Raw genomic sequence first — 14,775 nt, forward strand, 5'->3', positions numbered from 1 at the left:
CGCCACAGCCCAGGGAGGCTGCCCCGGCACCGCGTTGGCCGGCATGACCACGTGTGTCGGGAGCCCGGATGGCGAGAAACCACCCATCACTGCCCCTCCGCACCAGAGACACCCGCCAGCTTGGCTCTGCGGGAGTGCGCCAGGGCCCCATCCACATTCCCAGGGGAGGAGCCAGCGTCTGGAAAGTAATCACTACGCTGGGAGGCAGCTGACTGGGCACATCACCGTCACGCAGCAGGCCACCCCTGCAAGCGAACAGTACTAGGCATCCACTCACAAAACCACAGAAAAGATGTTGCTCTCTGAGAAACAATTTTCATTTTACTCAAAGAATATGTGGAACGAGCAGCTGGGATGCAGTGACCAAGTGACAAACGCCCTGATGTGACTGGAACAACCAGCAGCAGGAGTCAGCAGTGACATGGGGACAGGCCTGGACACGACGGCGGCTCGGGGTCCCAGCACAGCAGGGGCACTGCTGACTGTCCGTGCTCACGTCGGCTGTCTGGGCCGAACCATTGCCTGCTGCTGGGCTGCCCTGGTGGCGCAGGGGCTAGAGCGCAGCACTGTGAAGCTGCCCCAGCCGCTGCGGCAGGAGTTCGATCCCCGGCTAAGGGGTGACCCCCAGGGCGCGGCAGACCTCTCCTGGCCCGCCCGTGCTCCCCTCATCAGTGCTCTTCGCCCATCTGCCTGTTCTGCCCCCCACTGTGTCTCTGGTGAAGCCTCTCACACCCCACACCTCTGGCCTGTCCTCAGCTCTGTGTGCATAGAGAAATAAAACATTAATAAAAAACTTCCTGCTTCAATCACGCACGGCACGCACGGTAGTGAGTCCCACCTGCCAGCTCTCTCCCCGCCACGCCAGGCAGCGGTGGCTCACTGCACTCGCCAGCGCAGACTGACCACGGGGGCAGTTCTCTACATGGCTCTCCTAAGGGCCTCAGACAGCAGTGGGCCACTCTAGATGCTTCTGATGGTGACGCGTGAGCCACACCCTCTGCGCTACCACCAGGAAGAAACAGCACCAAGGTAAAAGGGGAGGAAGTATCTGCCTGCTCAAGAAAACTCTCAGAAATCTTTCCCTCGGAAGAGTTCTGAGTCCTTTCAACTATCTCCCACTAAAAGCAGTGACTGGTGTCGGTGCCTGTGTGTGGCACTCCCAGGGCCGCTGGACAGATGCTGGAAACCAGCCTGGACACTCATCAGAACTGGGATGCGGCCTTCGTCCACGAGGACCTCCAGCTAGTCCCAGGTGAACATTTCCAGCACATGCTCGCAGATCTACAATTAAACGCCTTGAAGGTCCTTAGGCAACATCGTGACTAAAGGGAAGAATACAGGCTTGGAGTGAAGTTCTGACTTGGCCTCTGCTGAGGTGTGGACCTGGGTGCGTCGGTCTTTCGGAGACCCAGTTTCCACAGACACAAAACAGTACATGCCTACGAAGGTAGCTGCAAAGGTGAGAAATGACTGTACTAAATGCACTTGACACAGGACCTAACATAGGCTTCAATAGGTGCCAGTTGAATAATGAGATCCACACAGCAAAATAAAATACATCGAAGCTACAGCTCATAATATATGTTTGTTGACTTCAACGTCTCAAAAAGGGTAAAGTGAAAATAATTTACTTATAGTAGTTTATTACCATCAAGTTCACAGAAGTGATCTTGTGAATCATCGTATCTTGCCCAGTCAATGAAAGCTTCTTTGCTTTGATTGCTATAAGAAGGGAATATAACAGAAAGAGGATCGGGTTAAAAATTCGAACATTGTACTCTGGTAAATTAAAAATAGGTAACTTGAGGTTACTTTCTTATTACAGAGTATCACATATTCAGTTATTGGTGTTTATATGAAAAAGTGATGAAAACAACTTATATGGAAAACAGATATTAGCTTCCAAGAGTCATTTATATACCTTAACTACATTAAAACTAATCCCAGTGCAATTATTTCGACTAAAAAATTTGTAAGTATATATAAAATGTCGTCAAGCGCAACCTTTAAAGCTGGCTTTTCAACTGACTTAGAAACTGTGGCAAATACCAATTTTTTCCTGAATCAGGAATTACTGTTATAATTCTTTCAATTTAAATCGCATCTTTGCTCACAGGACTCAAAATACCAACAAGGGCATTTCTGAGCCCCTCAAACAGGCTCAGACTCGCAGGCAGTGCCTAGGCAGCATCGCTCACTCATTCGCACACGAGCTGCGTTCACAAAATGCACGGGGAGTTCTGACTGGAACAATCACATTCATTTAAATGAACTTTTACCTACACTCAATTTACCCTATATTCAGACTTTCTTGACCTGTCTTGAAAGCATGAAGGCAGCATCTGTAAAAGAAGTATTATTACCCTTTTTATTTACTCCATGAAAGGAAAAAACCAAGGCAAAAAAAAAAAAACACACACACAAAAAACTGGATAGCAAGCCTAATTAGGGAACCGAACCAGGGTGATCCCAAGCCCCAGTCAGGGAACCTCAGCAGGGTGTTCACAAGCTCCAGTGAGGGAACCTCAGCAGGGTGTTCACATGCCCCAGTCAGGGAACCTTAGCAGGGTGTCCTTACAGTCAAGAACTGCTGCTGCACCAGCACAGCCATGACTAGTAGGTGTGTCTGCCTGGCGGCCTCCATCAATTTTATCAATAAAATTATTAAGTACTGTGGGCAGTTTTTCCCCTATGGAAATATATAATTAATAAAAGTTAGTGGAACACAGTGGACTGAGTTAAAAATATCTGATGCCTACATTCCAGTTACAGCTAGAATGATAACTGCAATTATGTTTCATCAAATAATTCTACTGGAAACACACAAAGCAACAGCATCAAATTCCTACTTTTTGGCTAGCAGCAGAACTTCGAGGAGCTCTTTGCTGGAATATCCCCAACCTGATAAGGCTCTTGCTGAATGTGTCCCCAACCCCGCCAGAGCCACGCCGGCGGGAGGCAGCTTAGTGCCAGTGGAGAGGCTCAGTCAGGCACAGGCGGGCCAGAGGCCGCGGGGCCAGTCTTCCCAGCAGCCAGCGCCAAGGTGGGTGTCCAGCCGCTGCGTGAGGCTTCAGGTACTGACACAGACCTTCCTGTGATGGTGCAATGGCCATGTGCTTGTCCAGTGGAAGCAGAGGGCAGCAAGGGGTGGGGTGGAGGGACACAGACGAGCAACGGAACGTGTGGGGACCCCACTTCGTGCGCGACGCAGAATGTCAAGTATCAAATGCATGTTCTGAGCAGAGCAGTGAGAGCAGTGATGCTTCACGGAAGCCTCTTTACATTCTGGTACCAACTGGCGGGGAACGCCTGAGTGCGACGGCCCGCATGCAGCCGGGCACATTCTGGAAAGACGCGTCGGCGTGTGGGCTTCATTCCCAGGTACGGCTCCAGAGGGGGGGTCCCCACGCGCGCGGCCCCAGGGAAACCGCCCGCGCAGACAGTGAGAGGGCGGCGGGGACCCTGACACCATGCGCTGCGTGCCGCTGGTGTATTTACGGGGTGAAAGTATTTCATGACTAAAAGGAATGAAACAGTCTCTGTTTCAAGCTGGACACATCTAGAAAGCAAAATGTGTTGTATATAAAGAAAGTTGTACAATGTAAGCACAAGCACAGTAACAGAACACCGTGTACTAAAGGAGATCTAGCAGCAGCACACAAATCCAGGTGCGTGTTGCTGTTTGCACACACGTGTGTCTATTCATACTAAAAATATGAACTGTGCAATGCCAACTTTAGCACATAAAAGGAGAAGAAGGAATAAAAACAGGAGAATAGAACAAAGGATTTTAAGGTTAACTTTGCCATTTCTCCTGAAAACATGGTAGGTGTTAATATTCATTTGGAACAGGGATGTAGGCTATTTGTTATCATTTTTCTATATTAAAATTTTTCTTCAATAATTAAATAAAACTCCTAAGACTAATAATTACAGCACATGAATACAAATCTAACAGGGATATTTTTAAAAAGTGAGTAATATTCCACTCCCCATTCTCAGCTCTGCTCATTTTGTGCTCATGAGACCATTTACAAATTATTTGTTGGCCCTCAGAAATAGGCTTTGAGTCAGTAAGGAAAAGTCAGCAGAAAGGAATCTGTGAAACTTAGCTGTAAAAGGTAACTTTTCTCAAATAAATGTAACGAGCATATAGATTGAACTTCTATTAATAAAAGAACTAAGAGGATCAGGCTCCTTTTCCCATAATAAAGAATTCAGAAGCTTTCTAGAAACCTTAGTCACACAACCCTAGGTCTTACTGTACAGTCTTGTCACTGTCGATGCGACACTGAAACACATCAGCTAAGAAGTGGATGACATCGATCATGGAGTTTAGGACACCTTCCTCCTTTTAAAAATTAGTTGAAAGCTGAATGTTTTCTCAGACCACATGTAACAAACCCCACATAATTTCTGATACAAACTAAATATATCTTATTAATACAACTAAGATAAAACTTGCCTCAATGTGCTGTTAATCGCTCCCAGCTTATTTGCTTGTTCACAAGCATCCAGTTCTTTCGTATTGTTGGCCACTTTCAGGTACTGAAAGAAAGCACACGGTGGCAGTTTAGACACGGCTGGCTTGTAATGCTGCCCGAGCTCTCCACAGCGCTTCCGCAGAGACGCTCACACGCATGTGCCACAGTGAGACAGAAAGCAGGCCAGTGGTCACGGTGACAGCAAAAGCTAAAAGGAGTGGAAGTCAACCGCAGAGGGCGGCTAATTCCTCTGGGCACTGCAGCAACACCTCTCACAGGCCAAGTCTCAAAGCATAATGCAGACTGAAGAAGCTGTTTCTAACCTGAATTCTTAAACAAGAGTGTGACTTTTAAAATATCATATAAGAGGGCCCTCCCTGGGGGCGCAGTGGGTTACAATGCAGCACTAAGAAGCTACAGCCCTTCAGCATGAGTTTGATCCTCACTCCGAGGTGACCCACAGGGTGTGGCAGACCTCTCCTGACCCACCCGCTGCTCCCTCAGCAGTGGACTTTGTCAGTCAGCCTGTTCTGCTCCCCACTCTGTCTCTGGTGAAGCCTCTCACTGCCCCTGTACCTTTGGCCTGCACCCCCCCATTCTGTATGCATAAGAAAATAAAAATCTAAAATAAATGTCATAAGAGATCTACACATACATGGACCTATATGTGCACAAATATGTGCACAAATATGTGTAGAAATAAAAAACCACCACGGGTATACATCCACTTCAGAGCAGGGGCTGGGAGAGAGCGAAGAGGCAGACGGCGCCGGGCAGGGGTCGGAGAGGGTTTCCGCTGCCTTTGAACCAAGTCATCTACTCTCAGCCTCACATAAGCGCAGCAGCAGACATCCCGAGGATGGGGAAAGCGCGGAGAGGAGGCCCCGGGAGCAGTCAGAGAGGGCTGAGGGCCTTCGCTGTGCGGGAGGCGTCCCTTAACGCGGAAGAGGAGCAAGGCGAAGTGAGCGTGCTCGTGGGAGGACAGGAGCAACCGCTCGGGAGGTCTCACTGCCATTGCAAGCCTGAGTTCAGGCTCGTGACACGGGCTTACTCTGCTCAAGGTGATCGCGCGCCAACAGGAGGAAGCTGCAAACACCTGCGTGACAAACACCTGCCCAGCAGTGCCGACACTGTGGTCACACGTTACAGTTTTTCTAGAGGCTCCGAAAAAGAAAATATCTCAAAAGCTGCTGTATAACTTAATGGCAACACAAGCCACTTCTTTTCTTGCTGCGAGAAGTAGAGATTTGGGGTCCTGAGGGAAAGCGTGCCCACCACCCACTAACCACCGGACGGCTTCCTTCTGCCATCTCTCTTAAGCAATAAAGGGAAACTTTTACTCTCCAAAGTAGAAATATTGATAGAAGAAAAATGACTCACCTTATTGGAACTTCCAGCTTTGATTCCAACGGGAATTTTACTCTTAAAAGAACAACAAAAAGATTTTCAGTGATTTTATGTATGTTGCGATTTCTTCACAATGAGTAATGCTACCAACCTAGCTCAAAGGCTGGCTTCTCCTGTGAGAAGATGCGCATTCACTAGCGTTCTGCTGCTGTCTGCTCTTGACAGAAAGGCACAGTTACCCCATTTGTATGTTTATGATTCATAGACAGAATCGCGTGACACGAAAGTCAGTCAAAATCAGCTCTACTGCTCCTCAGTGCAGGGTTTAATAGTTTGTATGCTTTGTGGGTTAAAGAAAGATGGCTTGTTTCATAAACTTTGTCATAGAACAGAGGCTCTTAAGACTCAAAATTCTGAGTCATGTTCTTACTCTACTTTACTTTCTTCTTTAAGTTGACATTTAAAGTTTAGGCAAGTTTGAAGGTGAGAGTAAGCCCATGGCCCCTGTGATTAGCTAGGGGTTCGCTAACCTAGGTGACACAGTAGTCACCAGGGGAGAGCTGCATACAGATTCAGCTTTCTATCTACAATGCAAATACTTTTTGACTTAATAAATGTATGGAGTATTACAACGAGATTATCAAACAGGGTTATTTTTTTCCAAACACAATTTAACCAAAAATCCTACAGGAAAAACAAGCCTAGTTTGATTCCTCATTCAAAGGAATCGACCAGTGGGTTGCTTTCCGGTATTTGAATCTATGGGCTATCAACAGCAAATTAGCTATTAAAGAGGTTCATATTTCATACAGAAATTTTAAACAAGTATTTTCCCATCACAGTAAAGAATGTAAGTGTTTTCCCCCATCAATAAAAATTACCAAAGACCATGTAGATAAAAATGTTACTTGCTGCCAGAATAGAGGGCAGAAGAGAGAAAAATGATAAAACTCAAGTTAACTCTGTCACACTTACATGATCCTGAATTTAAAATGTAAATACTAATAAAGTACACCGCTTCTGTATGCCTCCAACAGAATGACAGCACATGCTAATATCTGAATGGTCAACACCTTTTGAAAGGTTCAATGCTAAATAATTCACACTTGAGCTCACCGAGGTAAATGCCAACACAGGCTATCTGGAAGCAGCAGGGAAGCAGCACCAGCGATCACCACGAGTTACATGTGAAAGTCACAACCAGGCTTTAGTAAGCAATAAAGTGTGAACCTGCTAACCAAGTCAAGCATGAAGAAATCCCAGACTGCAAACTGCACACTGGAGCTATCGTGGCAGGCGTGGGCTCCGCACGAAATTGCTACTACTCAGTTTTCCTTCAGAGAGAGGGAATCCAAGTACCCTGTCAGCACGCAAAAGACCAAAGCTACGGGACAGTGTTACCTCTGGGGAGGGGGGGGGGCGGGATCGGACAGAACCTTTAAATACATACAAATGTCGTATTTGTTATGTTAAGGGGTCATGGACTAATAAGCATTTTTATTATTCTTAATTAGATATTTAAGGCCTCATTAGTAATTCACTGTAGACAATAAATACTATTTCAACACAAAAAAATTCAGAAATTCATGCTACCCAAAACCAAATTATTTCCATGACACAGCAATAAAAAGCAACTCAACTTAAACATGGACAAAGGGTTTCACAATACGTTTCTCCAAAAAAGATGCCCAAATGCCAATAAGCCCCTGGAAATGGCCACCAGGGGGCTGAACATCGAATCCAGAGTGGGATACTGTACAGAGGACACACAACTTGAAATGCCAGGAAGAGTTCCAACCGGCCTCAGTCCCTGGGGCACTGCTGGTGGGTGCGAAGCAGCCCAGCCCCCAGAGACAGACAGCGGGTCCCCAAACGCCAGCCAAAGCCGGGGTCTGAGCAGCAACCCCCCCTCAATCCCCAGGGCCCAATGCGCAGGAGGGGCCCAGGCACCCAGCTGGCTAACTGCTCATGGCAGCTCACATCACTAGAAGGGAAAACAACTGCATGTCCGTCAGCTACTGAATGAAGGCGTGAGGTCTGCTTCCACAGGGGACTCTGATTCGGCACTGGGACGTGCCAAGTGCTGCTACAATACGCCAGACCTTAAAAACACTGCTAAGAAAGAGAAGTCAGTCCTAAAGATCACACACTGTGTGATTCCCCTCCCCTTAGTGTCCCTTAGTAAGCCGCGCCACAGAAACGGTGAGGTTTCACCGTTCCTCACAGAGGAAGGTGGTACGGGAAGAGACTGCTAATTAGAGGGCGGCTTTGCGGGGTAACGGAAATGACTGAACATGAAGTGGTGGTGACGGTGGCACAACTCCGAGGACAATAAAAAATCACCCAATTGCGGCCCTCCCTGGTGGCGCAGCGGGTTAAAGCACAGCACTGAGAAGCTAAAGCCACTTCCGCATGAGTTCGATCCCCGCCTGCCCCCGGAGGTGACCACATGGCGCGGCAGACCTCTCCTGACCCGCCCGCTGCTCCCCTCAGCAGTGCACTTCGTCAATCTGCCTGTTCTGCTCCCCACTCTGTCCCTGGTGAAGCCTCTCACCATCCTGAGCCTCTGGCCTGTACCCCAGCTCTGTATGCACAAATAAATAAATCTTTAAAAAAAAGTCACCCAATTGTATACTGTAGATGTGAATTTTATGGTATGTGAATTATCTCCAAAAAGCTGTTACCAAATTTTTTTTGATATTAAAAAAATGATACGAGTGCAGACAGACAGTTAAAGAAAGGGAAGACGAGAGAAAGCTCTTGCTTACAATGAAATGCCAGCCAATAAGCACGAAGGAAATGAAATCAGAAAAGTATCACTATTTGGCACCCGTGGCGTCCATGTCACTCAACAAGAATCGGCTATCCGTACTAAAAGCACCAGGTGAGAGTGCCATGAAAACGGAGTGTTTTCAGCCTCAAAGAGCCCCCCACTTACATCAAGGGACTGGCAACACCAAGTCGGCCAAGTGACCGTGATGGCATCATGTGTCCCCTGACACACAGGCCGGAGAGGACGAGGATGTCACCCCTGCCCTATGCCTGTCACGGTCTCCACTCAGGAAGAAGGGAAGAGGGGAAAAGAAGTTCAAGAAGTCGAAACACAACAACCCAGAGGTGGACTGACTGTCCCGGACTAGAACAGGGTGAGACGCAGCCAAGCACGTCGCTTCCGGCTCAGGGGTTTGTATCTTTTGTTGCTGGCTTTGCCGGAAAGCAACGTGAAGTGAGTGAAGCGAGGTCCGTATCGTCGACATTGATGGCATCGTGTGAATTCCTGGCTTTGTTCATGGTGCTGTGGCCAGGCAAGAGAGAAATTAGCCCCGGGTAGTTGGAGTGAGGCCGCGGGTTGTGTGGGGCAGCTGTTCCGGACAGCGCCCTGCGCCCATCGGCACGTGTGGCATGGGCGTGAGCCTAGAGGGAAGTAGGTTCAGTGGCGCCAGACAGACACCTCAGCATTGCACTCGACTACGACATGCGGTGAACGAACGGGCAGACAGACAACTGAGCAAACTCGTACTGAGACCCACAAGCAGACACAGCCGGGGAGGAGGTCTGGGCGAGTCGGGAGCCGAGGACCATACTGAGGAGGACAGAGCTGGACCTGTGGCGGTGGGCTTGCGGCAGCAAGTAGGTGTGCTGATTCTCAGTGTGCGCACTGGAACTTTACATGATGTGGTGATGTAATGTGATCTCAATAAAACTTTTTAAAAGGTGTGGTGAAAGGGAAAAAGGATCATATTGGTGACGCACACCTGAATGCTTCAGAAAATGACAACACATACTTACGGAGTTAAAGCACGTGTGATAACTGTTAATGTTGACAAGATCTGGGTGCAAAGTCTATGGAAATTGTGCTTTCTTACCACCTTACCACCTATTCTGTAGGTCTGAGGTTATTTCAAACCCAAACTGGAAAACACTATTGTTAAAGGAAAATGAAGTTCTTACATGTTTTGAAAATGTCCCTTTAGATAGAACATTAATTGGCTCAGATGTCTCTAAGGGCCACAGACTCACTGATTGGGTCATAAAAGGAATAAAATGAAAGCGATACCTGGCCACTAGCTGTCCACGCTCCTCGTGGACGCCGTGGTCCATGGCGCAGAGGTCCTCACTAGCGCATGTCTCCCAGTGTAACAAGACCCAGGGCAGCCTGATCCCAAGCTGGGAGCTGCCCACAGCCACTCCTGCTCTAACTCTGAGCTTTAAGGAGCAGCAGTGTTTTTCTGCCCCTGAAACAAGGCGCAGAGTCCAGAGAGCCGGGGGCAAGGCGGAGGCCAGCCCAGAAAGGCCTGGAGTTACCCTGGGCTACGCTACGGCTGTCGTCAAATCCATCTCGGTGGCAAAGATGGAATAAATGTTCATAATCGGGTGAGAGCGCATGCAGCAGAGAACACGCATGGGATCGGCCGCACTGGCGACACTGACGGAAGCCAGCGTGCCTGCTGCGGCCTCAGAGCCGGGGCCCGTGCTTTCGTTCCCCTACCTCTGGGCAGGGCTCCACGTGACAGTCCTTTATGGAACAGTGGCCGTCTTCTGCCCAGAAAGGACACGGGCGCTTCAGGTTGACCTTGGGAGAGGGATAAATTAACACCGTCAATGTGCGCGGCTGCAGGCCAGTGTCGCCTGCCACCACGGGACGCGCGGAGGGTGGCCGTGACCTTCCGGGCAGCCAGAGGTCACGCGGCGCCCGGCAGAAGCCGACGCCTGCTGGTCCTCTGACAGCCCGGAAGGGAGCAGAGTCCACACAAAACAGCAGGCGGGAGGCTGCGTCTGGTGTCAGATGAGCCCGAGGGCCTCACTTTCTCCCTCCTTAGGTCTTACTCGCGGTGTCATGGTATGGCCCAAAGCGCACCTGACGCACAGCTGGGGTGGACTGGAAGGCCACGCTGGCCACCGCGCCCCACTTGAAGAGGAGGGCGCTGTCAGCTGCCATGCGCTCGGGCACCCAGCCGCGGGAGGGCCACTTGACTTGCCCTTCACAATGACCTTGACCCATGAGTGATGCAGGGGTAGTCTAGATCTCTCCCACAAGTGGGACCGGTTTAGAGGGCCAGCCCATTTTACCAGTTCCTCAAAACTAAGAGTCCACTGAGGCTGTCCCCCAGCTTTATTCCTGCCTTTGCCCAGTCCTGGTCCTATTTTACTTTTGATGGCCTGTTTGTCTTCCTTATTAGAATAAAAGCTTCATTCTTGAAGTCAGATTCTTTCTCTTGTTCGCTATTATATCCACAGCACCTAGAAGTTCTGCTACAAACTGATCATCCAAAAAGTATTTGGTAAATAAATGAAATCGATAATACAGGAGAGAAATTATAAATAGCAGCTAGAGCAGCCAACTAACCAAGTCAGAAGTTGACTTTTACTTCTACCTACATTCCTCGCTTGTGGAATCAGATGTTCGTGTGTCTAAAGTGAACCTCTTCCCTAGGCTTTCCTTTTCTGCAACTCTCACACAGAGAATGTACAAGTGGTGGTTAATTTTTTTGTCCAGTTAATAGGTTAACAGACCCGGAAGATGTGGGGTACCATCCAGATCTCCTAGATTTGGAGCTGAATGCCTTAACTAAATCATTGTGTAACCTCCCCCCTTTTTGGGGGGAGTAGGTATGAGTATATATTCTGATTATAAAAGGAACAACTTTATTCTCTTGGAACAATTTTTTAAGTTACATGTACAGGAAGAATGAATTTTATATTGGGTAGCCACATTTTTTATTTCTAGCCACTTTCTTTTTCCTTCCTCTGTAATATTCCCTAAATTCCCAGTAATAAACCACGACATCCGTTATATTTATGCAAACCGAATGGTAAACCAAGTGTCTTTTCCTATGGTTACTCTAGACCAATTAGACCCTATCTCCCAGAAATATGACTCTTGTATAGAGTGTTCCAGGATATGGGAAATGGTTCATATGATTAAGATTTTAGTGGTATCATAAAGAGAATGATCATTAGCCTCTGCTCTGATTTCTAGCCTTTCTGATATATGCCTCGCAGTTTATCTTTTAATATTGTGAGCTGCTTCATACCTTTTCCCAAAAAGCCCTGTATTTTGTTTGTTAGCCAACAAAACTGCCTTACTTACCTACACCACTGTTTCTTCAGTGTAAAATGTCGATAATACTGACCTCCGAGGATTTCAGTGTATTAAATGAAGCATTTCATTTATTCAAACATTTGAGTGTCTACTATCCACCTAGCTTGTAGGGAGCAGAAACAGAAGGCACAGCCCCACAGGCAGAGCAGGCCAGTGCCTCTGGAGGGGACGGGACAGTCTGGTAAGGGAAAGCTTCCCCCACTGTGTTGAACGGAGCCATCTGAACCTGGCCTGTCGACCATTTTGACACTAGTAGCAGAAGCGAAGAGGAGAAGGCAGCCACTTACATAGATAGATTACATATTCAGATTTACCAAAAGCAATTTTAACCTGTGTTATTGGTATGTAAATGCCAAGATAACAGACAATAGTTCACGTTTAGGTATATTTACTCTGCATAACCTTAAACTGCTAAAATACTGGGATTTTTTTTTTACACTTAAAAAAAGGACTAAGTTGGTCTATACAGAATCAAAGAAAAGTATGCTCAATTTTTAAACTAAAAATGTAAAGCAAAGAAATTACAATCGCAATGAAGCAGTGAGATAATAGCGTGGGCAAAGCAAGAATGCAGCTTTAAGGCGCCCGTGTTCTTAACATGAACGATCCTTCATCGCTGCTTAATGCAGACGGTGCAGAGTGGACTCCTAGCGGTGCAGAGTGGACTCCTAGCGGGCCTAGGAGCCTCCAGGCCGCTCTCCCAGGGTTGGCTGGCACCTGCACTCTGCGGGCTGACCCGAGGCTGACAAACAGGCCCCCGCATTGCCCAGGGCGAAAGGAGTCTGGGGTGAAACCAAAAGCGAAAGGGGAAATGTACCCAGCACAGACAGAGTGCCCCAGGCTTCCGCTCAGAGGGCCGAGGCAGGTCCCAGTGCGCTCTGGCCCAAGCCCGCCTACCTTGTAGTAGCGGAAGTAGTCTCGTTCTTGCAGCTTTTTTATTTTGGGGAAGATCTTGAAGGTGTTGAAGTGGTCGATGCTGTCAACATCACACAAGCAATCATCCAGAACTCCAGTGACCTAAGAAAATACAGATACAATTTAAAATATGAAAGAACAGCAGATCTGTGTGGTTATGTTTAGAAGACACCTTCTCTGCTGATGGGAAAACCCAGCATTAAGGCTGCTGCTTTTATTAAGGTCAGCTAAAAACTACAGGAGGGTTAGACATAGCATGCACCATCTAAAGAGCTAAACATGCTTGTCAAAAGATGTTAAGTCCTCTTACCTAAAAATACACGACTCCATGTAGTCGAGCAAATGAAAAGCAGCTTCCCTCAAGAATGAGGCCCATGTCAGCCTTCTACAGGCGGCACTCTGCTGGCAGCCCCGTGACACCCTCACCCGCAGGACACCCGGCAGGATGCCCAGGGCCGGGAACTTCCCCCTCACTCCCTTATTCCTCAGTAGCCTGTGAAGCGGGCGTGACTGGCCATCCACACGTGAGGAAGTTAAGGCTGAGCAAGGCCAAAATTTTTCCCAAGTAGAAACAAGACTTCACTCCACGCCGAACATCTAAGATCCAGTGTTTTAAAACACTATTGGAAGTACCCATTGGCCAAAGAGGAGCTGATGTCTACAGAGAGACTTCAGAGCCCAAAAGCCATGCGGAACATCTTCCAGCCGAGCGTACGGGTGGCCTCGGCGGCATCGGGGCTGAGCGAAAGTCAGTCCCAAAGGTGGCGAGCACTCCCACATCACGTTTCGAGATGACGGAGACCTGAGATGGTCGCAGGGCCCAGGGCCCAGGGTAGGGATGGGAGTGGAGAGGGGAAGCGGAGAGCCGAAGCGGGCGCGGGCGCATGGGGCGCTGCAGGGCTGTGTGCGCACGAGTGTATTTCTCCTTGTCTACAACGCCAACGTTTTTGCTTATTTTCCTACTGACTTTTCACACTGATATGCAAGATCAGTACTTTTCTCGAGTCTGTCTACACTGAAGCTCCACAGAGTACTGGGTGTCTGCATACTCTATTCTTCATGTCAGTTTAGCCTGTCTTGATATTTACTACTCAACTGTCTGAGAAAGTGCTGCTGGACATAAAAACCACCAATTCACTTTTGAGGCTGGGTCCCACACTACCTGGAAACCCAGCAAATCTCTGCCAGCCGACCTCCGCCTCCCTTGGACATAAAGGAATTGGAACTAGTGATGCATCTGGATATAAAGTTTGAAGCACACACGCAGCCCTGAAATATTCGCACACATCACCAGCGGACTTGAAGAAGCCTGAAGGGACTCCTCAGCATGGCTGGGGGGGTGGGGGGGACAGAGCTCACACCACACGGAGAGAAACCTCAGCTACAAATGCAAGCGCCACACACGCCAAAGTGACCAGAAAGCACCGTCAAAGGCAACCAGAACTCACACCTGAGTCTGCGAGACCGAGCGCAGCAGCGACATCAGCGCAGCGCCGGGGCTCCCAGGGCGGCTGCAGGCTAGTTTGGAGGAGTCTGGCAATGCTGGCTCCGGCCAGGTCCAGCCCACCGACGGGAAAGCCCGGGCGAGCACTTGCAAAACGGAAATGCCGTCCTCGGTGCGTCTCGCTCACTGAACAGGTACTCAGCTCGCCCAGAGCGCGGGCAGCCGCCGGGGCGCAGAGGGCCCAGCTGGAGACGCCGGGGACGCCCGCGGGCCGCCCGCAACCTCGGTTTCCCGGCCACGCGCGCTAATTGCTTCCAGCCGAGCTCGGAGCTGCAGCGCACGTGCAGCTCCACGGAACGGCACCGAGCAGCAGGCCCCGCCGCGAGGCAGAGGTCTCCGCAGCCCCTGCCGACGCCTCACACTGGCGCGCGCCCTGGCAGAGCCCAGTGACCGCCGCGCGAGCGGGCCGCGAGTCCCGCGCC

At 49.1% G+C, this 14,775-nt stretch overlaps 1 protein-coding gene across 1 annotated transcript in view; it reads right to left on the reverse strand.

Annotated features, from left to right (window-relative positions):
- Nucleotides 1-14,332, reverse strand: part of ERO1LB (ERO1-like beta (S. cerevisiae)) — a 29,601-nt gene extending 15,269 nt beyond the window's left edge. Inside the window, exons 1-7 of the mRNA XM_004690733.2 lie at nucleotides 14,300-14,332; nucleotides 13,565-13,651; nucleotides 12,832-12,951; nucleotides 10,321-10,404; nucleotides 5,865-5,906; nucleotides 4,466-4,548; nucleotides 1,649-1,722 (exon numbers count right to left, since the gene is read on the reverse strand). Of these exons, the coding sequence (XP_004690790.1) occupies nucleotides 1,649-1,722; nucleotides 4,466-4,548; nucleotides 5,865-5,906; nucleotides 10,321-10,404; nucleotides 12,832-12,951; nucleotides 13,565-13,651; nucleotides 14,300-14,332 (523 nt within the window). The remainder of the gene's footprint in view (nucleotides 1-1,648; nucleotides 1,723-4,465; nucleotides 4,549-5,864; nucleotides 5,907-10,320; nucleotides 10,405-12,831; nucleotides 12,952-13,564; nucleotides 13,652-14,299) is intronic.
- Nucleotides 14,333-14,775: the final 443 nt, after the last annotated feature.

The sequence above is a fragment of the Condylura cristata genome, unplaced genomic scaffold, assembly GCF_000260355.1.
Source record: "Condylura cristata isolate star-nosed mole 26May11 unplaced genomic scaffold, ConCri1.0 scaffold00029, whole genome shotgun sequence".
Lineage (NCBI taxonomy): Eukaryota > Metazoa > Chordata > Mammalia > Eulipotyphla > Talpidae > Condylura > Condylura cristata.